At 42.4% G+C, this 23555-nt stretch overlaps 1 protein-coding gene and 3 non-coding genes across 4 annotated transcripts; all 4 read right to left on the bottom strand.

Moving 5' to 3' along the window:
- Positions 1–14272: 14272 nt before the first annotated feature.
- NCL (nucleolin) lies at positions 14273–23544 on the bottom strand. Its single transcript, XM_065880471.1, has 14 exons — positions 23527–23544; positions 22322–22438; positions 20656–21133; positions 20074–20271; positions 19876–19962; positions 19551–19692; positions 18803–18927; positions 17766–17889; positions 17097–17254; positions 16479–16602; positions 16158–16291; positions 15499–15625; positions 14945–15171; positions 14273–14773 (listed from the first exon to the last, which is right to left on the bottom strand). Exons 1-14 carry the CDS (start codon positions 23542–23544, stop codon positions 14694–14696), a joined length of 2139 nt encoding a protein of 712 aa, XP_065736543.1. The 3' UTR covers positions 14273–14693.
- On the bottom strand, positions 15307–15440 carry LOC136126149 (small nucleolar RNA SNORA75). Its single transcript, XR_010656048.1, has one exon. It is a non-coding gene; the product is annotated as a small nucleolar RNA SNORA75 (small nucleolar RNA).
- LOC136126158 (small nucleolar RNA SNORD20) lies at positions 15990–16069 on the bottom strand. The gene has a single exon (XR_010656055.1). It is a non-coding gene; the product is annotated as a small nucleolar RNA SNORD20 (small nucleolar RNA).
- On the bottom strand, positions 19767–19836 carry LOC136126157 (small nucleolar RNA SNORD82). The gene has a single exon (XR_010656054.1). It is a non-coding gene; the product is annotated as a small nucleolar RNA SNORD82 (small nucleolar RNA).
- Positions 23545–23555: the final 11 nt, after the last annotated feature.

Consider the following 23555-nt stretch of genomic DNA (forward strand, 5'->3'; position numbering starts at 1 on the left):
GCCAACATCGCTATGACTCAGCTGTGAACGAAGCTCACGTAACACACATATTTTCTCCTTTAGGTTCATGATACACAGCTTAGGACACTAGACAGCACTTCAGCGCTATGCATGGGGGCCATTTCAAACAGCAAAATCACCAACAAGAAGGACAAAAATGCTAAAACCATGGCACTAAATGTACTGTCAAAAGGACCCTTGCTTGCAGTGTGAGCGCTGAACCAAGAAGGCAGGTCGCCTCACTCGACCTCCGCTAGGAACACGCATGCGGATGCCTCACAATTTTTGCCTCTCTGTACGTGCCCTGGATGACCGTGGGAACAACCTCGTATGGCCACGAAAGCACCAGGAGTATGGATTTGGGGGTTACAAATAAACTTTAGTGAGTGGTTGAATTTGCAAATACAAAATCCAAAAATAATGAGGATCACCTGTATATATTAAGAGATTTATTGTATTGTGAGGAATTGGCTTTCAGGATTATGGGGGTGGGCTCTTCCGAAATCCACAGGGCAGGCTGTCGGGAAGGGTAGACCGGAGCTCTCGGACAGAAGCAGACATACACGAGCAGAATTTCTCTGGGGAATCTTCCACTCTGCTCTTAAAGTCTTTCAACTGTCTGAATTAGGCCCATCCAAATTATCTAGGATAATCTCCTTTACTTAAAGTCAACTGCCTATGGTCTTTCAGCCCATCTACAAAGTATCTTCCCTGCAACACCCAGTTTAGTGTTTGACTGAAGAACCAGGGACGGTAGCCTAGGCAGGCTGACACATCAGAAGACCATCAAAGTCACCAAAAGAAGTCACGTTACAGGAGTGATACTGAAGTATGATGAAGACAATGTATTATCCGGTTTCGCTTTTAATAGCGAGCATGACAGAACACAAAAGCCACAGTGTTTTCTGTACTGAAAAATTCTTGTGAATGGAAGGATGAACCAGCAAAATGGAAATGCCATGGGACGTCTATCCCTTCTGAAAATGCATTTAAAGATGTTGGGGTGGGGGGTAAGGGTGTTGTGTAAGGAAAGCTCAATTCAAAGAAGCTGGAACCAGGGAGAGCAGCTGGGTGCTGTGTGACCACCTAGAGGGGTGGGATAGGGAGGGTGGGAGGGAGACGCAAGAGGGAGGGGATATGGGGATGTATGTATATCTATAGCTGATTCACTTTGTTATACAGCAGAAACAAAAAAAAAAGCTGGAACACTTCCAGCACTTGGATTTGCTATTTCACAATAAGCTTTTATTGGAGCATCCTCCAAAATTGCTCACCAGTCGCCCAGAGAAAAGTCTCCCACGCTGTCGGGGGGACATGGTACAGTGCCATGGCACATGCACAGAGATTATCCAACTGTTTTTTGGATTGGGCCAGAAGAAAACACTGGAAGCAGTTTCCTTGTCACATGGTGTGATATGTTCTAGAATAGATGACATTTCTTTTAACATTTTGAAGCAGGTCGCTGGGGAAACAGCAGCTTCACTCTCCTCACTGTGGGCGTGCTGGTGCTACCAAAGAATTCTTACTTTCCGAGTGGCTTTTGCAAACTACAAAGGCTGTGGACATTTTGAAAGCAGTAAAAAGTGTCTTTGCCAAATAAAACTTTGCCTGGGAAGAAAAGCTTCATTCTCTATCCAGATGGACCTCCTGCAAATCTGATTTTGCAAACTTAGTGATAAAACTCTCCACGTTGTCATCACTCAACGCACGGGCAATAAAGACTTTTGTGACATCTCTGAAAGATGTTTTGTCAACTTTCGTAAAAGTCCTCAACTTCCTCAGAAGCAGGTCTCTCAATGACTGCATTTGCAAACAGCTTGTCAGGAAATGGGAACACAGTCCGTGAAGTGCTTCCCACTGGCTTTCAAAGGACAAGTGCTCTGTTCAGACTAACAGCAGAAGTCTTATTTTTTTCTGAAAGAAAAAGAAAGGCCACTTCTGGAAACAATTTGAAGGAAAAAATTTTATCCTCGGGTTGGCTTACTTGGCAGGTATTTTTAACTGTATGAATGAGATGTCTTCCTCTTCGAGGTCCTGGAGTCACCATTTATGCTGCTCCTAAAAAATTTACAAACTGGGACAATAAGGAAGGAGAATATAGTACCAATGACATCTTTGCAAATGATCCCGGGCTGGGGACGTGCTCTCTTAGGACAGAGAGCAGACACAAAATGCTCTAACAATCTCTTTGCAAAGAGAAATTTGCCAACACCTGGCAACATTTCATAACTCTTTCAAAAGTTATTTCAGTCTTTAGGGAATCAAAATTGAACCATGAATCCACAATTCTTTTCTTCCTGAGATAATGTGTTCCTGAATTTTGACCTAGCTAAATATGAACTCATTTTTCTTAGGACAAAAATACTTATGACGAGGAGAGCTTAACTAAAAAAGCCTTGAAGAATTCTGGTATTCTTTGAGAAAAGCCTGTCTTCTCCTAGTAAAGCAAGCCCTAGAAGCTTAGATATAGATCTTTGCAAGTCAAGGTTTTCACGACTTATAACATTGAAAAGGAAAACAAATCAACCAGATGTACAAACACTTGCTGCTTCACCTCGCACTTCTATGCTATGCAGAGGGCGTCATTCCTTAAACCTCACGAACCAACCTCTGTCAGCTTTCATACTTTTCTTTCGCAGCTACCTCACCTCCCTCAGCCTTCATAGAACTGAAGAGAGTTGGGGCCTTGACCTGGATTAGGCTTTGGTTTAAGGGAATGTTGTGGCTGGTTTGGTCTTCTATCCAGACCACTGAAACTTTCTCCACATCAGCAATAAGGCTGTTTCACTTTCTTATCATTCATGTGTTGATGAGTAGCACTTTTAGTTTCCTTCATGAACTTTTCTTCTACATTCACAACTTGTGGTGCCAGAGGCCTACCTTTCAGCCCGTCTCAGCTTTCGATGTGTCTTTCTCGCTGAGCTTAATCATTTCTAGCTTTTGATTTAAATTAAGGGACATGTGACTCTTCCTTTCACTTGAACACTTAGATGTCATTGTAGGGTTATTAATTGGCCTCATTTCAATATTGTGTCTCAGGGAATAGGGAGGCCCAAGGAGAGGGAGAGAGACGGAGGAACGGCCGGTAGGGGGAGCAGGCAGAACACACACCTTGATTGATGAAGTTTTCAGTCCTATGTGGGTGTGGTTCGTTGTGCCTCAAAACAATTACAGTAGTAACATCAAAGATCACTGATCACAGGAAATTCCCTGGTGGTGCAGTGGTTAGGACTCCTCGCTTCCGCTGCAGGGGGCTCGGGTTCCATCTCTGGTTGGGGAACTAAGATCCCGCATGCCGCACGGTGTAGCCGAAAAAATAAAAAAGGCAAAGATCACTGATCACAGGTCACCACCACAAAAATAATAATCATGAGAAAGTTGGAAATATTGCTAGAATTACCATTGAAAAGTTTGAAATATTTCAAGAATATGACACAGAGACACGAAGTAAGCAAATGCTGTTGGAAAAATGACGTGAATAGACTTGCTTGACACAGGTTGCCACAAAACTTCAATTTATAAAAGATGCAATGCCTGCAAAGCACAAGTCAAAGCGCAGTAAAATAAGGTGTGCCTAGGGAGTTCCCTGGTGGCCTAGTGGTTAGGATTCCGGGCTTTCATTGCCGTGGCCCGGGTTCCGTCCCTGGTTGGGAAACTGAGATCCCGCAAGCCGGGTGGCATGGCCCAAAAAAACAAAAAGGAAACAAGATGTGCCTATACCATTTACATTCTTCCAGCAATATATGAGTTCTAGCTCTATATCCTTGACCACTTTTGGCACTGTCAGCAGTTTTAACTTTAGCCACGGTGGTGGGTATGTAGTAGTGTCTCATAGCAGTTTTTTGTTTTTTGTTTTCATTGCAGTTTTAATTTGTATTTCTCTGATGACGAATCATGCCGAGCACGTTTTTATGTGCTTTTTTCCTAACCAGATATCTTCTCTTTTAAAGTGTCTGTTCAAGGGCTTCCCTGGTGGCGCAGTGGTTGAGAGTCCGCCTACCGATGCAGGGGACACGGGTTCATGCCCCGGTCCGGGAAGATCCCACATGCCGCGGAGCGGCTGGGCCCGTGAGCCATGGCCGCTGAGCCTGCGCGTCCGGAGCCTGTGCTCCGCAACGGGAGAGGCCACAACAGTGAGAGGCCCGTGTACCGCCAAAAAAAAAAAACAAAACAAAAACAAAAAAAAGTGTCTGTTCAAGACTTTAGTCTCTTTATTGGGTTGTCTTTTTATTATAGATCTTTAATCCTTTATTATTTTGAAAATACATATGTATTGTGAACTACATATGTATCAGAAATACATATGTATTGTGAATATTATCAGAAATACATATATATTGTGGATATTTTCTCCTAATCTGTGGCTTGTCTTTTCATTTTCTTAACAGTGTCTTCTGATGAGCAGACATTTTAATTTTGATGAAGTCCAATTTATCATTTTTTCCCCATTTATGGTAAATACCATTTGTGTCCTAAGAAATCTTTCCCTACCCTTAAGTCATAAAGACATTCTCCTTTGTTTTCTTCTAGAAGCTTTATAGTTTTAGGTCTTGTATTTAGGCCTGTGATCCATCGTGAATTATTTTCATATATAGGGTGAAGTAAAGTCAAAGTTCATTTTCTAAAATATGAATACCTAGTTTTTTAAACCCCACTTGTTAAAAAGGCTATCTTCTCCCCATTAAATGTCTCAGTACCTTTATCAAAAATCAACTGACTAAAAAAAAAAAAAAAAATCAACTGACTGTGTATATGAGGAATTATTTCTGGACTTTCTAGTCTGTCTCATTTTCTATATATTTATCCTTAAAATAGTAACAGTGCCTTGATTACTGTAGCTTTATAATAAATTTTGAAACTATTTAGTATAAGTCCTCTGGCTTTCTTTTATTTTTCAAGGCTGTTTGGCTATTCTAGTCCCTTGCATTTCCATATAAGTTTTAAAATGATCTTGTTGGGACTTCCCTGGAGGTCCAGTGGTTAAGACTCCGAAATTCCACTGCAGGGGGCACGGGTCCAATCCCTGGTCAGGAAACTAAGATCCCATATGCCGTGCGGCACGGCCCCCCCACCCCCAAAAAAATTATGCTGTCAATTTCTGTAAAAAAGTTTGCTGAGATTATGATGATTGGGTTGAATCTATAAATGTGGAGAAGATCGACGTCTTAACAATATTGAGGCTTCCAATCCACAAACATGTTGTATCTCTCCAGTTATTTATTTAATTTCTTTTCACAATGTCCTGCTCATCTTTCATTAAATTTACTTAAGCATTTTGTTTTTATTAATGCAATTATAAATTGTAGTTAAAATTTTTTATATTTTCCAATTGCTTTATGATTTGTACATAAATACAACTGGTTTTTTTTTTTTTTTTTTTTTTACAACTGGTTTTTATATGTTGATCCTTGGTATATAAATCCTTGTAAACTTTATAAAAATTTTTCTTTTTAGTGATAGTATTTTGGAAGATTCCTTGTTATTTTGCTACGTAGACAATCATATCATGTGTGAATAAAGAACTTTAGTTCTTGCTCCCCAATATTTTTCTTTTTTTTTTTAGGCCATGCCACGGGCGGCTTGTGGGATCTTAGTTCCCCCACCAGGGATTGAACCCAGGTCCTGGCAGTGAAAGCACCAAGTCCTAACCACTGGACCGCCAGTGAATTCCCTCTTGCTTCCCAATCTTTATGCCTTTTTGTTTATTTTCCTTGCCTAATTGCACTGGACTTCCAATACAATATTAAGTAGAAATAATGAGAGCAGACATCCTTGCCTTGTTCATTATCTTAGGGAAAAAAGATTCGACATTTCACTATGTAACATGATGTTAGTGGTAGGTTTTTCATAGATGTTCATCAGTTTGTTAAAGTTTGTCAAGCTTTGTTTATTATGAATGCTGATTATTGAATGTTGACAAATTTCTTTTTACTTTTATTTGGACAATTGTATTTTCTCATTTATCCTATAATGTGGTGAATTACATTGATTTTCAAATCTTAATCAACTTTGAATTAAGGATACACCCCACTTGGTCATGATGCATTACATTTAAATATATTTCTACATTTAACTTGCTAATATTAAAAGGATTTTATGTTTATGCTCATGAAGGATATTGGGGTAGTTTTCTTGTAATGTCCTTCTCATACTTTGGTATCAGCGCTCATAAAACAGATTGGAAATTCTTCCTTCCTGTATTTTCTGAAATAGGTTAGGATTGGTGTTTCTTCTTTAAACATTTGATAGAATTTATTTACAAAGCCATGTGGGCCTGGGATTTTCTTTGTGGGAAGGTTTTGAATGATGAGTTCAATGTTTTCAGTAGATGTAGGGATTAGCTATTCAGATGTTCCATTTCTTTTTGTGTCAGTCTTGGAAAGTTGTGTTTTCAAAGAATTTGCTCATTTTGTCTAAGTTGTTAAATGTATTGGCTATTTGTCTTTTCATTTCTTTTTTCTTATCAGTCTTGCTATCAATTACACGAATCCTTTTCATCCTTCCAGTGAACCAACTTTTGCCTTGATTTTCCTATATCATTTTCATTTTTATTTTTATTATTCCCTTTTTCTGCTTATTTTGAGATTAATTTTCTCTTCCTTTTTTACCTTAAGGTGGAAATTTACATCACTACTTTAAAATCTTTTTCCTTTCTTTTCTAAAGCATTTAAAGTTATAAATTTCCATCTAAACACTGCTTTATTTGCATCCCAAATGCGTTTTCATTATCATTCACTTTGTAGTATCATCTAATTTTTCTTTTGATTTCTACTTTGACCCATTCAGAAGTGTTTTTCAGAAGTGCACTTAATGTCCAAATATTTAGGGATTTTCTAGCTGTCTTGTTGTTACTGATTTCTAATGTATTTCTATTACGCCAGAGAATACGCTACATGTGTTTTTCAGTCTGAAATTTCTTGAGCTTTGTTTGGTGGCCTAGAATATTCTGGTGAATGTTCAATGTGCACTTGAAAAGAATGTGTATCCTCACGTTGTTAGGTCTAATTGGCTAAATAGCATTCAATTCTTCTACATCACTACTGATACTTGTCTACTTACTTTATCTATCATTAAGTGAGAAGTGTTAAAATCTGCAACTGTGATTTGCAAATTTGTCTATTTTTCCTTTTAGCTCTGTTCATTTTTGCTTCACATATTGTAAGACTGTTATTAATATACATTTAGGATCGCTATACATTTCTGATAAATTGACCTTTTTTTCATTATGAAACGATGCTCTTTATCTTTGGTTATCCTCCTCGGTTTTTTGTTTTGTTTTTTGTTTTTTTGCGGTACGTGGGCCTCTCACTGTTGTGGCCTCTCCCGCTGTGGAGCAACAGTTTCCAGACGCGCAGGCTCAGCGGCCAAGGCTCACGGGCCCAGCCGCTCCGCGGCATGAGGGATCTTCCCAGACGGGGGCACGAACCCGTGTCCCCTGCATCGGCAGGCGGACTCTCAACCACTGCGCCACCAGGGAAGCCCTATCCTCCTCGTTTTGAAATCTACTTTGTCTGACATTGATATAGTCACAACAGATTTCTTACGCCTGGCGTTTTCATGGTATATTCCTTTCCATCTTTTTATGTCAACCTTTTTCTTTGTATTTAATGGGCACCTCTTGTAAATAGCTTATAGTTAGCTCTTGTGTTTTTCATCCAGTTTGACAATCTCTACCTTTCGTTTAGTCCGTCTTCACTTACTGTAATTATTGGTATGATTGAGTTTAAATAAACTATCATTCCACTATTTGTTTTCTAGTATCCCATCTAATCCTCGTTCTTCTACCTTATTTGGGGTTATTTTTTAACATTTCACTTCTTTCCTTCTTTTTTTTTTGCGATACGCGGGCCTCTCACTGTTGTGGCCTCTCCCGTTGTGGAGCACAGGCTCCGGACGCGCAGGCTCAGCGGCCATGGCTCATGGGCCCAGCCGCTCCACGGCACGTGGGACATTCCCGGACCTGGGCACGAACCTGTGTCCCCCGCATCGGCAGGTGGACTCTCAACCACTGCGCCACCAGGGAAGCCCACATTTCACATCTTTGGAATTAATATTCCATATTCTCTATTGGCTTATATTATTTTATTTAATGTTTGCTCTAGGGATTACAATACTCATCTTTAATTTATCACTGCTTACCTTAAATTAACATTATACTAGCTTAAGTGTAATACTAGAATCTTAAAATCATATAATTTCATTGACCTACTTCCCTTAGTTTGTGCTATTTTTGTCATGTACTTTACTTTTACATATATTATAAACCCCAGAATATACGTGTATGTTTTTTGCCTTAGACAAAGACTACCTTTCAAAGGATAAATTATTTACCATTTCCAGTGCTCTTTATTTCTTCTGGAAGATGCAGCTTACCAGCTGATATCATTCCCCTTCGGCATGAAAACCTTTCTTTAGCATTTCTTGAAATGCAAGTGTACTTACTGGTGATGAGTTCTCTCAGCTTCATTTGTTTGAAAATGACTTATTTCTCCTTTACTTTTGAAGCACACCTTGTAGATTTAGAATTCTAGATTGATATTTTTCCTTTCGCACTTTAAAGATATCATCCATTATTATAATTTTCCTGATGAGACTTAGCCATCATTCTTATAGATGTTCCTTTGCACATAATCGGTCTTTCTTGTCTGGCTTTATCTTTGTTGTTTAGCAATTCAGTTATGATGTGCTGAGGTGTGTATGACTTTCTTCTTGGGTCTGTAGGTTGTTTTTCATCAATTTAGATATTTTTAAGCCATTACTTTTCTAAGAGATTTATTTCTGCCCACTCATTCTTTCCTCTCCTTCTTGGGATCAATGACACATGATGGACAGTTTGGTAATGTCATTGAGGTTCTGCTCATTTTTCTCCCAACATTTTTTCTTTGAGCTTCAGTTTGGATCATGTAGGGGAGGAAAAATATCTTTTCCCTCTACCCTTCTAAGTTCTTGGCTGGAGCCCTGTAACAAAAGACAGATTAAAAAGAGAGAAGCATACAAATTTATTTAATATAAGTCTTACATGATGTGGGAGCCTTCATACGGAAATGAAAACCTGAAGAAGTGGTTAAACCTTAGTATTTTTATGTTAGATTTGATGAAGGGTGGAGAGTTGTGGAAAAATATGATAGAACCCCCCAAAAAAGGGTATGAACTGAGTGTAGTAAACTGGGGGAAACAGCAAGGCCTGTTCCTTCAAATTCCCTCTTGGTGTCCGTCTGTCTTCAGAGATAAGGGTGATCCTTTCCTCCGGGTATAAGGAGGGCACCTCTCATATGAGGGTTCTAGGACTTGCTTCAGGGGAAGCTCTGTAAGTCCTTCTTGTACCTGCTGTTTCTCAAATTCCTTCAGCTTGAAATATTTAATATGATATCATATTTTGGGGTAGCATGCTTTGACCTCTATATTACTATTGGTCTATCTTCTAGTTTACTGATACTTTCTCCTGCTGCTAAGCCTTTCTAGTGAATTTTTTAATATATTGTTTTCAGTTCTAGGATTCCCATTTGGTTCTCAGAGTCTCCATCTCTCTCCAGAAATTCCCCGTTTCATTTATCTTTTCCTGTAAAGTCTTTAACATATTTACAACGATTAAAGTCCTTGCTTACAAATTTCAACGAGTTGTTTGCTTTTTTCTCGATTGTGGACATTTTCATACGTCATTGCACATATAGTTAGTTACCTTTTTCTTACTGGACATTATGTATGACATATTGCAGAGTTTGGATTGTTACCGTCCCCTGAACACTGTTGGATTTTGTTCTAGTAGGCAATTAAATTCCCAACAGATTCCCCCATTGATTACGTGGGGGCTAAGTTTTAGGCTTTAGGTTTTGTTAGGGTGAGTCTATCTTAGTTTTGCATTTTGCCCTTAGTCCTAGGGTTTAATCCATGGGCCTGGAACGTGCTGTTACTTCTGAAGTATGATTCTTCTGAGTTTCAAAGAAAAGCTTAAGTGTTTATCAAACACCTCTAACTGGGCAGAACTTGAACTTCAAACTTCTCTCCAGCACCAGGTATGTGCTGGAACCTATAGCCAGCGATTTCACCTTTCCCTTGTTTTCCCCTGTGCTCGAGACTCTTGCTCTACTCATCAGTTTAGGACTCAGCCAAGAATTTGAAGGCAACTTGTATGCATATTTTATGGCTTTCTTCTCTGTCTCCCTCATCTTCAGGAAAGTTTCCAGACTCAAACTCCAACCTGACTGCTCAGTTTAGTAAGACTCCCTTTCTGGTTAAACTCTATGCCCAAAGGTTTTTCTGCTTAAACTCTATGCCCAAAGGTTCATGCTAATCGAGGTTGGGTACCCTTGAGGGGAAAGATGGTTAAACATGTATCTCCTCCCGTGTCCTTACCTTCTTTCAAGGATGGTTTCTGCTCCAGTTTCTATCTGGTATTGTTTGGTCTTCAACACCTTCAGAAGTTGATTCCTATATTTTGTCGAGTTTATAATTATCAACAGGAGGGTTAGTCTGTTACAAGCCACTCCATCATTACCAGAACCAAACTCCCTAACTGTATTTTAAATGTAAATACATCCTGTGGAGGGGGAGGTCCAAGAGGGAGGGGATATATGTATACATACAGCTGATTCACTTCATTGTACAATTGTAGAGCGACTACAAATTTTAAAAATGTAAATACATCTTACCTAATGTATTAGTGAACACATAACACAATTCTATCACAAATTATGTACTTTAATATTTTAAAAACTTTTTTCAGGGCTTCCCTGGTGGCGCAGTGGTTGAGAGTCCACCTGCCGATGCAGGGGACGTGGGTTCATGCCCCAGTCCGGGAGGATCCCACGTGCCGCGGAGCGGCTGGGCCCGTGAGCCATGGCCGCTGAGCCTGCGCGTCTGAAGCCTGTGCTCCGCAGCGGGAGGGGCCAGGGCAGTGAGAGGCTCGCGTACCGCAAAAAAAAAAAAAAAAAAAAAAAATTTCAATATACTTGATTTCCCTTATAATGCTTTAAAAAAAAAAAGTATTTGAAAACATTATTCTGAAAAGGTTTCAAAAGCTTTGCCAGACTCCCAAAAGAACTCCCAACACAAAAATGTTAAGAACTTGAAAAACGTACATTAAGAACTCCTGGCCTTAGAGAGTCCCTCCTGCTGCTGCCATAGGTTTCCTGCAGTTGAGGGAAGGAGTTTCTCCAGGATTCCTTCATTACCTACTGAATACCTACTATGTGTCAGGGACTGTCCTAGGCCCATGAGACAGAACAGTAAATAAAACCAAGTCCCTCCACTCAGGTTGGCAGGAACACGAGGGTTCTTTTCACATTTCCATGTCGAAGGACCAGCAGTAAAGTCTTTCTCCTCCAATGACGGGGTTACCTGATGTGGAGGAACAGCCACTGGCTCATAAATATTAATTGGATAAAATCCTGTTGGGAGGCTCTACTCCCAAGTTTATTTGTTCTCATCCCTCTTCATCCTACTGTCACAGAGCCTCCACCCTTTTCCTAACCGTGGGAGAAAAGGACGTTGCAGGTCGGCAGGAAGAATGTCAGGTGCTGCAGGGAAGCCATAAACTAGGGGAGGACCAACCACTGGATTTGCAGCCTTTGGTCACTGGCACCCTTAACGAACTCAGTGCTGAGGTGGGGACAGAAGCCACACTACTGGAGGCAAAGTGGGAGGCAGGAGTGTGGTCCTTCTCGAAGTCTGGCAATAAAGGCTAGAGGGAACGGCTAGGCAGGGAGGTAGGCTCAGGAGACAAGCTCTCTTGAGATGAGAAACGCTTTGGCACTTTTTACTTTTTTTTTTTTGCGGTGTGCGGGCCTCTCACTTGTCGCAGCCTCTCCCGCTGCAGAGCACAGGCTCTGGACGCACAGGCCCAGCGGCCATGGCTCACGGGTCCAGCCGCTCCGCGGCATGTGGGATCCTCCCGGACCGGGGCACGAACCCGTGTCCCCTGCATCGGCAGGTGGACTCTCAACCACTGCGCCACCAGGGAAGTAGCTTTGGCACTTTTTAAGGCTGAGGGCAGACAAAGATTGGGTTACAATGAAGTAATTAGTGGGCCAAGTATGGGTAAATGGGACAACTCTGAGATAAGCACAGGACAGCATTCAACAAACTGTATTTCTTGTACCCAACTGGAATCCACTTTTTTGGCGGGGATTCCACACCATCTCTGTGTGCTGAGTGCACTTCCTGCAGATTCCCAGACCCTATCACTACATAGATTGAGTTTGGAGTTGAAAACCCATTGGCCTGAGACAATCTTCGGCTTCCTTCTCGACGCCTCTGTCAGGTGTCCACATCCTTGTGGATGTGCTGCCACCTGCTGGACGGATGATGGAAGTGGCGACAACCATTTGCCGTAGGGAGCTGCTTTTCTAAAATGGCTGCAAAACCCTCACCCAATCCAAACCAGAAACCAGAGGAAGCAGGCAGGCCTAGGATTAAGTCTGCAGGACTCCCTCCGTGCAAGCCCTAGAGCTCCTCGGCCATCGCAAAGGGTAACCACCCTCCATCCTCATCTTCCTTTCACTGGAAGTCGGCATAATACCCCTGGCTGGAATGACTAGTAAGACACAGGGCTGGACTGTTTCCTTCACTTGAAAGAAAAACAGCAGTTAGGAAGAAGGAATCCTATTTTTCTGCTCGTGTCTTGCCCCACAGCCGGTTACAGAGAGGCTGAGGTAAACGCCTGGCACACTACCAGCACCATTGACTGCCAGTGGGTTAGCAAAGTGGGTTCAGACTTATCTCAATGCAGGCCCTACCCTAGGAGCCAAGAACTCCTGCAACTGGGCTGCTAGCAGGGTCAGGTTCAGCCCCCCCTGCCAAAGAGAACCCACCCCCCCCACCCCCAATCACCACAGGGTCTTAAAAGTTAACCCAAGTACTGAATAAGCACTGGCTCTGCCAAGCCGGCAAATGCTAATTCATGTTCCTAGATGGCCGAAGAGTGCACTACGCTTTCAGGTTTAAACCCAGAAAACAGCTGCGGGGTAATGGAGAAGGCCCTGCAGACCCAAAGGCCAATCTCACAGACCCCTTCTTCAAATTCCAGTTTGGGACAGACTGAGCTGATTATAAATGACATAACTTTTCACATGCTCAGCTAAAACTCTACTCAGCGTTGCTTTAAGACGCAACATACTTTAACTCGTGAGTAGCCCTAATGGGCTCCAACTAATTAAACTTTTAATTCTAGAAAAATATAGGCTACCAAGGGTTCATTTCATTATTTTGCTTTTAATTTTTATCAGAGTATAGTTGCTTTACAATGTTGTGTTAGTTTCTACTGTACAGCAAAGTGAATCAGCTATACCTATACATATATCCCCCTTTTTGTGGATTTCCTTCCCATTTAGGTCACCACAGAGCACTGAGTAGAGTTCCCTGAGCTATACAGTAGGCTCTCCAATGGTTCATTTTAGTTTTTAGGTTTGCCTGATGAGAGGATGTCCCTCTGCTGGCTTGATTTTTCTTCCCAGCAGCACCCAAACTTCCAATCTTCCACCCCTTCAAACCAGGTTATTTGTCCTGGTCTGCTCCTTTAGTACTTACAACGGACTTGACTTGGTGAGTGGTACGTGATATGCACAAGGTTTAGATTCCCTCATCCTGCCAGCAACTCATAACCAGGCCAAAACTAAGCTAATTCAAATCCTTTAGTTTGCCCTCTAGTCTACCGGTACCGGATTTTTGAGTTGGTACTTTCATTCTGTACCATCTTGCGCACCATTTTCCAACTAAATATATCATGTTAATCGCTTGACCTAGGCCTCTCGTGACCTTTTACTGGAAGTGGGGGGTGGGCAAGGGAATGCTTAACAAGCCAGAATGTCCACGTTCTCATCATAGTGCAAAACCAAAGGCCTTTCTTGTTGGTTTAACCTGAGGGTGCTGGGGAATTACAAAAGATATCAGGTCCATCGGCTAGACCGGTAGCTTCCTCTCCAGCCTCACAGTCCCAAAGCCTCCGTTTTGGCCCACGCACCCAGCAGGAAGTACACTCAGTCGTCGCTCTCGCACCCACCTAAACAAGGCCGGACCAAAGTGCTCCTGGCCCTCTTTCCAAAGCACTTTTTCAGGACACCTGACCCCTCAGGCCTGTTTCTAAGTGGGCTAAGGCCACAGTGGACTTCCAATGAGCCTTTCACGTGACATACACAGGGCTGCAAAAACTTATGGCTGGGATACTTGAAACCAAAGCATAAGCATTTTCACAGGGGGTGGAGATCTGGAGTGGCAGAACTGATTTGCCATGCTCCACTCTCAGTGTATTCCAGGAGAAACACTCTAGGACAGGAAGTACAAGTCTGGCACCAGAGTTTAGGACTTTTAATTTGTCCCAAAGTTGCTAAAGCAAAAATCATGATAAAACATTCTGCTTTCCTTTATAACCCACCAACGCAAAAAAACAAAAACAAAACCAAAAAACTCCGTAGGAAAAAAATGGTTTTGTACATGGGAGGAAACAATATAAATTCAAAACTTACAGATAAGGGTTAGCTCTATCACTCATCTCTTTAAAAAGTTTATACGAATATCCAGTCAACACCAACAGGGTTATCTCCCTTGAAATGTTATCTATACGGATTTCCAAGTAGACCACAGGGCTGTATACTGTCTTGGAATGTCCTCAGAAGGCTCTGTCATTGAGCAGGTAACAGAGTAAAAACCTCAGAGTCCTTTCTTTCAAATGGAAGAGGGGAAGACAGGGATAGAAGAAACTATTCGAACTTCGTCTTCTTTCCTTGTGGCTTGTGGTCTCCTCCTCCTCCTCCTCTGCCTCCTCGGAAGCCTCCTCGCCCTGCAGGAAGGCAAGCCGTCACTGAAGAGCGGCTGCAAAGCTGCCAGCCATGCCCTCCCCAGCAGGACAAGTGGGGACTGGTGCAGGAACCGGGGCCTGCAGGCTCAGGTCCAGGAGTGCACTGCCACGGCTACCTGGCACACACAGCTGGGTGGCCACCGCGCCCCTTACCTCCAAAGCCTCCCCGGCCTCGGCCTCCAAATCCACCTCGGCCGCCACCTCGGCCTCCTCCTCGGCCACCGAAGCCACCTCGGCCTCCTCCTCGGCCTCCGAAGCCACCTTCACCCTTAGGCTTGGCCCAGTCCAAAGTAACTTTGTTTCCATCGATTTCACCATCTTCCATGGCCTCCTTGGCAGCTTTGGCCTCTTCCTCGCTGTTGAAATCTACAAAACCAAACCTAAAAACACCAAACGAAATCGCCCATTATAAAGCCAACATGTGGAACAAATGCCAAGTTACTCCCACATGTTGGATGGTGATGCTTAGCTGGGGCAAGACCAAGGTGGGGGCAGTTCTCTATGGAAAGCTGAAACAATGTCCCACAAAACAGCTGAATATACCTCTGTGAAGACAGAAGGCAACAATGCTAGCTCTGTGAATTGTCTCTTCTTCTCGTGCGAATCCTAAACTGTCACCGATCGACAGAAAGGAGCTCAATGAGAAGACGTCTTAGGTGGGAACTCTCCACCTGGTGGACGCCACATGTTCCCTGCATCTTACTTACCCCTTAGAGGATCCAGTCTCCCGGTCAGTGACTATCCTTGCACGAACAGAGCCATCAAACGACTCCTTTAATGTCTCTTCTGTAGTATCCTCAGACAGACCTTTGACAAACAGAGTTTTGGATGGCTCTGGGAAAGGAAAAATAAAAATTGTACTTTTTATTAAAGTCACAATTTACGACAACATGCTGGACTTGCATGTTGCAGTCTAGTATCTGACTACTGGCTAAGAATGCTCATCTTAGCAAAAGGTAGTAGCATTTCACCTTGAGTGTCTGGGTAAAAGCAACTTGGTCAACTAACGTTTCAAGCGAAGGGCTTAGACCAAATGCCATGTCAAGTTTTCACTGATCACCAGAGCAGTTGAGAATCTTTTATGGAAAACAGGAGAAGCAGCGACCCAAGCAAGTGAAAGTAGTTCTAAACCAGGCAGCTACAAACACCATACAAGACAGTAACCCCCTGGCAAATGTGCTGCTCAGTGCTGACTTGGCTGGATCAGAACTTGACTATCTAGAGGGCTTTGCGTGAGCTTTCATCAGCTGTTTCTCAGATAATCAGTCATCATGTCCAGTGTCACTCACTCAGCAGCAACAGAAACAAACGTTCTAGATCTGAGGACGCAACCACAAACAATAGCCCGTTAATGAAGTTAACTTACGGCTTCTTGCATTAGGTTGTCCCCTGGGTCCTTGCAACTCCAGCCTGATGGCTCTGCCCTCAATTTCCCTTTTATTACATGAGTTTAAAGCTTCTTTAGCATCTTCAAATGATGCAAATTCTATAAATGCATACCTGAGGATAAAGAGTCAACATTTAGAGTAAGTTACCAAGCACACAGCTCCTCTGATGCCACCAAGCCTTTTTCTTCAAACACTTCAATGGTGCAGCTTCTACTAATGGCCAGGAGAACATGATTTTACCTCCACGAGATACTCTTAAAAGCCTGTAACTGACAACATAAAGATACTAATTATTTTACCCTTTAGATTTGCCACTTTGGTTCTGGGGCACTTTGATAAACGTTGCCTTCTCAAATACTTCCTGAAGAGTTTCTTCCGTTGCACTATAGGAGAGGTTGCTTAAAACCAGGGTTTTTGATTCACCTACAAATAAAGAGATGTCAAATTAAGACTGAAGCAGTAGTTCCCAACCTCAGTCACAGCTACACATTGTTCTTAAAGAATCTCTGTGCTTGGGAGAGTTAACACACCAATGCTGATACAAGTGGAACCCTACCTGGTACTCAACATATCAAGTACCTACTATGTACTGTTACATGCTGCTTCTTTCCACTCTTACTGTTCAGATGTAAGCTGACTACAGCCCTGTGTCTTCCTAGCATATTCTAATTTTTAAATGCACACGATCTAGGTCCTTTACAGTATAAAACATGCAAAGGAAGCTAGATTTATCTGTGTTCTAGTACAAAGATTTCATATAGCCCTCATTCAAGACACTCAATTACAAATACAGGTATAACTTGCTGATCTACATCTCCATCCAATTTATCAGTCAACTTTATAAAGTACAAAGATGCAAAGGATTTCTTTTCCCTCCATCAATTCCAGAACCCTGTAGGAAGCCTATAAATTCTTACCAGTCCAAGTGCTATTCTTTCCACCTCTGTGGTCTTGACTTTGACCTTTCTCTCCGGTATAGTACAGGGAAATGGATCGCCCATCTATCTCTGTTCCCTGCTTTTCTTCCAAGGTTTTCTCTGCATCAGCTTCTGTCTTAAATTCAATATAAGCAATCCTACAAAAGGAAAAAACATTAAGAACTCACTTGATTTTTAAAACCATATTAATTCTCTAACACAGATGTTTTTTAATCTCAGCAACATGCCCATATTTCAGATGAGTACAATAAAAATGTCCTTTGTTTTATAGTAATTGAAATGTTCAAGGTTTCTGCCATCTTCCACTTTTCAAGTTAAACTTTCCTCCCACTACAGAAAGTTTGCCAAACACTTCTAGAAAATTTGTTCACATTAAGTCCACCTCACTACAATAATTACAATTATTTCCAAAACATTTACTGTAAGCTAGGCACATGTATAGTATTTTATACATTAGCTCATCTTACAATAAAATCACTCTATTTTATCACTTAAAGTACATTATCCCCATTGTACAGATGGGTGACTGACATAGAATAATTAATTTGCCCAAAATCACAAACACAGGAAAATTAAATCAACATTTCTTTTATAAATTAGTAAAGTTCATTAATTTTAATGAAACACTGCAGTAGACACAAAACATACCCTTTACTCTTTCCATCCTTGCTGACTAATCTGATCTCCACAGCATCTTCAAACACTTCTTTTAATTCTTCCTGAGTAACTTTATAAGGAAGATTTTTAGCCAAAAGTGTTCTCGCATCTCGTTCTAGATTAAAAAACAAAAACACAAAAATGAACTGGATGGCTTAAAAGACCATTCTTCCCCCAAAGATCACCAAAGACTGACCAAGGTAAAAGTTCTGTTTAAGAAATAATTTTGAGGGACTTCCCCGGCCATCCAGTGGTTAAGACTCTGCGTTCCCAACGTAGGGGGGCACGGGTTGGATCCCTGGTCAGGGAACTAAGATCCTGCGTGCCACACAGCACAGCCAGAAAAATAAAATATAAAGGTTAAAAATTAAAAAAGAGTTTCTACAAGTAGGAGGCACTCTGCTATTATGGAGATATAGCAGTGGCAAAACAAACTGTTGTCACAGCTGACAACAAACTATGCACTGAATATTTAAAATACAGCTAATTATGTTGTATATAGAGAAGAGATGTTCAGTATTTTTCAATTAAAAATATCATTAAAAAACAAAAAAGTGTAGGGAATTCCCTGGCGGTCCAGTGGTTTGGACTCAGAGCTCCCATTGCAGGGGGGCATGCTTTGATCCCTGGTCGCAGAACTAGCATCCTGCAAGCTGCACGGCATGGCCAAAAAAATTTTTTTTACTTAAAGAAATTAAAATATAAAAAGATCATAAACACACACTTAAAATGTGACAAGTGCATACAGAGAAGGGTAAAAGATGCAAAAGGAGTAGTTAGGGATCTGCTCTAGGTCCAGTGAGGAAAGGACTATTAATTTAGGTACATCTAACCAATTATTTTTTGATAAAATCTAGCAAGCAGTGCCAGGCACTGTTGTAAACATTTAGCATTCTAATTCATTTAATCCTCACAACATTATGAGGAAGCCAAAGGAAAAAAAGTTAAACTACTTACCCTGGTTTGTCTACATTAGACTAGATACATAGTCATTAACAAGTATCATCATTACCTAAAGCTTTACATACCTTTCTTACTGTCTTTTCCCTTTGGTTTTTCTAGTTTAATTTCATTGCCAAAGACTTTTAAACCAGTGAGTTCCAAGGCTTTTTCCAGGTCTTCAGCAGATTCAAAATCCACATAGCCAAACTTCCTTTAAGGCGAAGAGGACAAAAAAAAAAAAATTACAGGTGGGGGGAAAAAACAAAAAACCCCACCAAACAAGAGCCACGTACACATATTCTGGGCAAGCAGCAACACTAATATGACAGTGCAAACAAGGATTAAAAAGCACCTATACAATTAATAAAACCGAGGCAGGCTCTTTTAAGCCGAGGCTACAGAGCAGGATCTAAGCACCAAGGCCTGACGCAAGTTCACCTCTGAGACCTGCGTTAGTTACACTGTGCCTTAACAACTGAGAGCAGATGACAAAAACCACCTGGTTAAGCACCAAGGTAGGAAAATCCTGTCTGATTAAAAGCATTCACTATTATGGCTTCTCAGGTCTAATTAGCTACTTCTAAGATAAGCATCAAATCTCATTATTAGAAACTAGACTGTGCTATATCAAAAGTTAAGGACGATTATGGGAATTTCAATTTGGGGGTTTTACAATTTTATAGTCCAATGATTTAATTCATTAATGTCTAATCTTTAAAGACTTTAACATACTCACATTAAAGATAATGGGCTACGGTTCTAAAAGGGGAAGGAAAAAGCATTAGCAGACCACGAGTATCGTGCAGAACTACAGCATAGCTCCCCCACACTTACCTAGACACACCAATTCTGACATCAACAACTGCAAGATCATTTTTCGCAAAAAGGTCACTGATACCCGTTTTCAATTCAGGAGCAGATTTACTGAAGTTCAGGTTTCCAACAAAGAGATTGAAAGATGTAGTTGGTTCTGTGGCTGTACAAAAAATTTATTCAAATTAGTCTATTTTCCAGTATATTTGACTATTAGTCAAATTATTTCTGTACACAGCACATCAGCACATTGCAATGTAACATCAGGTTTCAGTATTAAGTCCCTTTGTTGTTCATCACTTGTGCTATTAGGTGTTATTTCCCACCTCCTAATTCTCTAAGTTACCTTCCACTTTCTGTTTCTTGGCTTCGGGAGCTGCTTTTTGTTTGGCCATTTCCTTCTTTCGCTTTCCAGGTGCTTCTTTGACAAGTTCTGGTCAAGATATCAAACAATCTATGTCATCCACAAGTAGCCACACATCCTCAAGCATCTCCCTTAAACAAAGCTCATGCCAATGCACTTCAGAACCTATAACTCAATTACCTTCCTCCTCGTCGTCGTCCTCCTCGTCCTCGTCCTCCTCCTCGTCGTCGTCCTCCTCGTCCTCGTCCTCCTCCTCGTCCTCCTCGTCATCTTCCTCATCTTCCTCTTCAGCAGTGCTCTTTGCCTTCACAGGAGCAGCTTTTGCTGGAGCTTTCTTTCCTTTGGCTGCTGCAGTCTCCATAGCTTCTTCTTCTGAGTCTGAAAGAGAAGCCACCTCGTCAAAAACTCAGAATTATCCCAGTTCTATTCCTAGTCCTAGGAAAAGCCAAAGGAAAATGAATGTAATCTTGTCCATGCCACTGTGCTTAGTTGTTATGGCAAGAATTAACAAATCACTTGGAAGCAAAATTCTACATTTTGAAAAATACAGGATGAGCTGTTTGAAGCATGTTACTCAGGAGCAGGCAATCGTTCACAGGCACCACAGGTACCACGAGCGCACCACAAGCAGCCCAGAGAAACCCTGGGATGATGCTTGTCTAACCCACCCCAGGTCGTCAGGAGCACAGCATTACCACCCACGCCTCGCCCCTAATGTATCTTGCAAACAGGAGCCCAAGGACTCCCAACACAATGCCTTACCATCCTCATCATCCTCGTCATCCTCATCGTCATCTTCACCGTCATCCTCGTCATCCTCATCCTCGTCATCCGAGGCAGGAGCAGCAGCTGCTTTCATCACCGCAGGCTCGAATTCATCCTCCTCCTCCTCTTCATCCTCCTCCTCCTCCTCTTCACTGTCATCTTCATCTTCCTCATCACTGTCTTCCTTCTTGGCATTCTTGCCGTTCTTTGCTCCCTTGGCTGGAGCGGCTGCTCCCTTCTTACCAGGGGTTGCTACCAATGCTTTGCCTGGTGTGGCTCCCTTTTTGCCAGGTGTTGCTACTGCTTTGGCAGGTGTAACTGTCTTCTTGGCTGGCGTAGCGGCTGTCTTTTTGCCAGGGGTGACAACTGCTTTCTTTGCCGGTGTGGCAACTGCAACCTTTTTTGTTGGGGAAACCATCATCTTCTTTGCTGGAGTTGTGGTAGCCTTTTTGCCTTTTTTCTGAGGAATAACAACCTTAAGAATAAATAAAAACCAACATAGGCCTGTTTCCAAACTCAAGAGAGCCTTGGTCCCATAAATGAATGCTAAATTCTAGCACTGCCTCTAGTTGAAGACCACATGCACTAGATGTTAGCAAGTTAAACTACAGGGTCAAGTAACATGTCCTTCTGTACGCTTCAAGTCACAGTCCATCAGCACACCCTAACACGGACTCTGAAAATAGACTGGACGCCACTGCGTGGGCTTAGGCAAAGCTTTAAAACTTAATTTTAAGCCTCAATAGTTTTCCCATCTGAAAATATCTCAACTTTATACGTTGCTTTAAGGATTGAGTTGATATGTGTAATTAAAAGCCTTACACATAGAAAGGACTACCTGCTAAGTGTTACTAAGTTATTTGGGGCTCTCACAGTGGGTGGAGGAATAAAGTTCACTGAATGCTCATTCTTAGGACCAAAGAGAAAATGAACATCAATCAATCGTTGCAAAATTAATACAAAGAGTGAACACATTGGCTTAAAAAAAAACTGTCATTTATCTACATTTAAGTCACTCAAAACCACATTTTGTTGACTATTGGTTTTATCAGCTTATGTGTGTCAAAATAAAATCTTTATTAAATTCTAAATAAGAAACATGAGCAAATACAGCAATTAGGTGTCTTTGCAGCTAGCCAACAGTAGCTGGGAGTGCTACTTAAGTGCTAACACAACGGGAGGTGGCAACCCTCAATCCACACATTGTAACAGTGTTTAGTATTACCAAGCCCATATAGGATAACAAAGACCAATTAATCCTACTTAGAGACTAGAAGAATCTGTTAAGGTTAACCTCAGACCTAAATATAATGCTCAAAGCTGCCACTCGCAGGACAGTTAACTGTCCAGGCTGTTTCTCCAGCAGGTATGTGGGGCTCATGTGTTCAAAGTGGAAAACTAATAATATATTATTGCATTATATCACACCAAGCCCTGCAGAGGGCACATGAAAACTCCACACCTTTCCTCTCAAGTTCATTACTCTTATGGTATCTTGACAGGTCAATAAAAACTTTGTGAAACGCTGGACCATTACAACAGGTCATATATGAATGAATATAATCCTATTTTTTGCCAGTATTTTCAGACATCCAACACCACGTGCTTTTAACTCTCCATTTTGTAGTTTAACACAATTCTGCGTTAAACTATATACAATTACCTCTTCTCCACTGCTATCATCCTCTTCATCTCCTGACATCTCCTCGTCTTCACTATCTTCTTCTACCTCCTTTGGCGGAGGAGCCATTTTCTTGGGGTCACCTTGATTTTTACCGGCCTAAAACAGACGCATTACACATTACACCTCCCACATTTCAGGCCATTCTTCAGAGTAAAACTGCAATCATCTCCCTCAGAACCCGCTCTTCATACCGTTAAGGACAATTAACGTAAAAACTACTCTTCATACCAATGTTAACACAGGTGAATTCTCAACTTCCCACATATTTCCTGTCAAGTTCTTCAAAAACCAACCTTAGGATAAAAACGCAACTTCAAGAAAACGGTCTCTCTCTTCTTGCTGCGTCCTTTAAGCACACCCATTTTAAAAACTATACATCCAGCCAGAATCGAACCTTGCATCGCGGCACAATTTTTCAATAGAGCCTACAATCGGACCGCTGTAACAGCTAACAATCCATGGCCCTTCACCTGGGGAAAACCACCTTAAAAAAGCCTTTGGGGTAAGTTGTGGCACCTAATCCCACCACCCTCGTCTGAATTTAAATTAGGGCAGTCTTAAAAAAAAAAAACAAACCCACGTCTTAAGCTTTAGTCTTCCATTAACTTTTCCTTTCCCAGGTTATCAACCCCGCCCCTTTCATCCCCGGCAAGGCCACGTGGGGTTAAGTCGCAGGCCACCATGTGCGCGCAGCCCTGCGCAAAAAGCACGCGGCAGGGCCTCCTTCCGGAGCCCACCTGCCGCCCGCCCGGAGCTGAGACCCCGTGGGCCGCCGCTCTCCGCCCCAGGACCCGGGGCCCTCAGCAGGCGCCAGGACCCACGCGGCGCGGCCCACGTGGCGGGCCGCGAGCCGGGGCACATGCGTCAGGAGGCGGGGCTCCGCTCGGGCCCGTCGCAGGAGTTTGGCCTCATCCGTCCGGGGCCCAGCGCCCCCTTCCCGCGCTCAGCCCCCAAGTCCTTCCCCGCCGTATCGACCATCCGCCGCACCTGCCGAAGCTCTTCACGTCGCTACCACACAGCCAAAAGCCGCGAGACCTCCCAGCTAATCGCGCGAGACTTCCCGCACTATGGCGCCCTCGAAAGCGCCCGGGGTGGCGCGCAGGCCCTCCTCCTGGCGGCGCCGCGCGCGCGCTCCTCGGAAAACAGGCCTTGACGTCCGTGCTCGCACGGGCAAGGTCTCTTACCTTTGCAAGCTTTACCATAATAGCGGCTT

The sequence above is a fragment of the Phocoena phocoena genome, chromosome 7 (genome assembly GCF_963924675.1).
Source record: "Phocoena phocoena chromosome 7, mPhoPho1.1, whole genome shotgun sequence".
NCBI classification, from domain to species: Eukaryota; Metazoa; Chordata; class Mammalia; order Artiodactyla; family Phocoenidae; genus Phocoena; species Phocoena phocoena.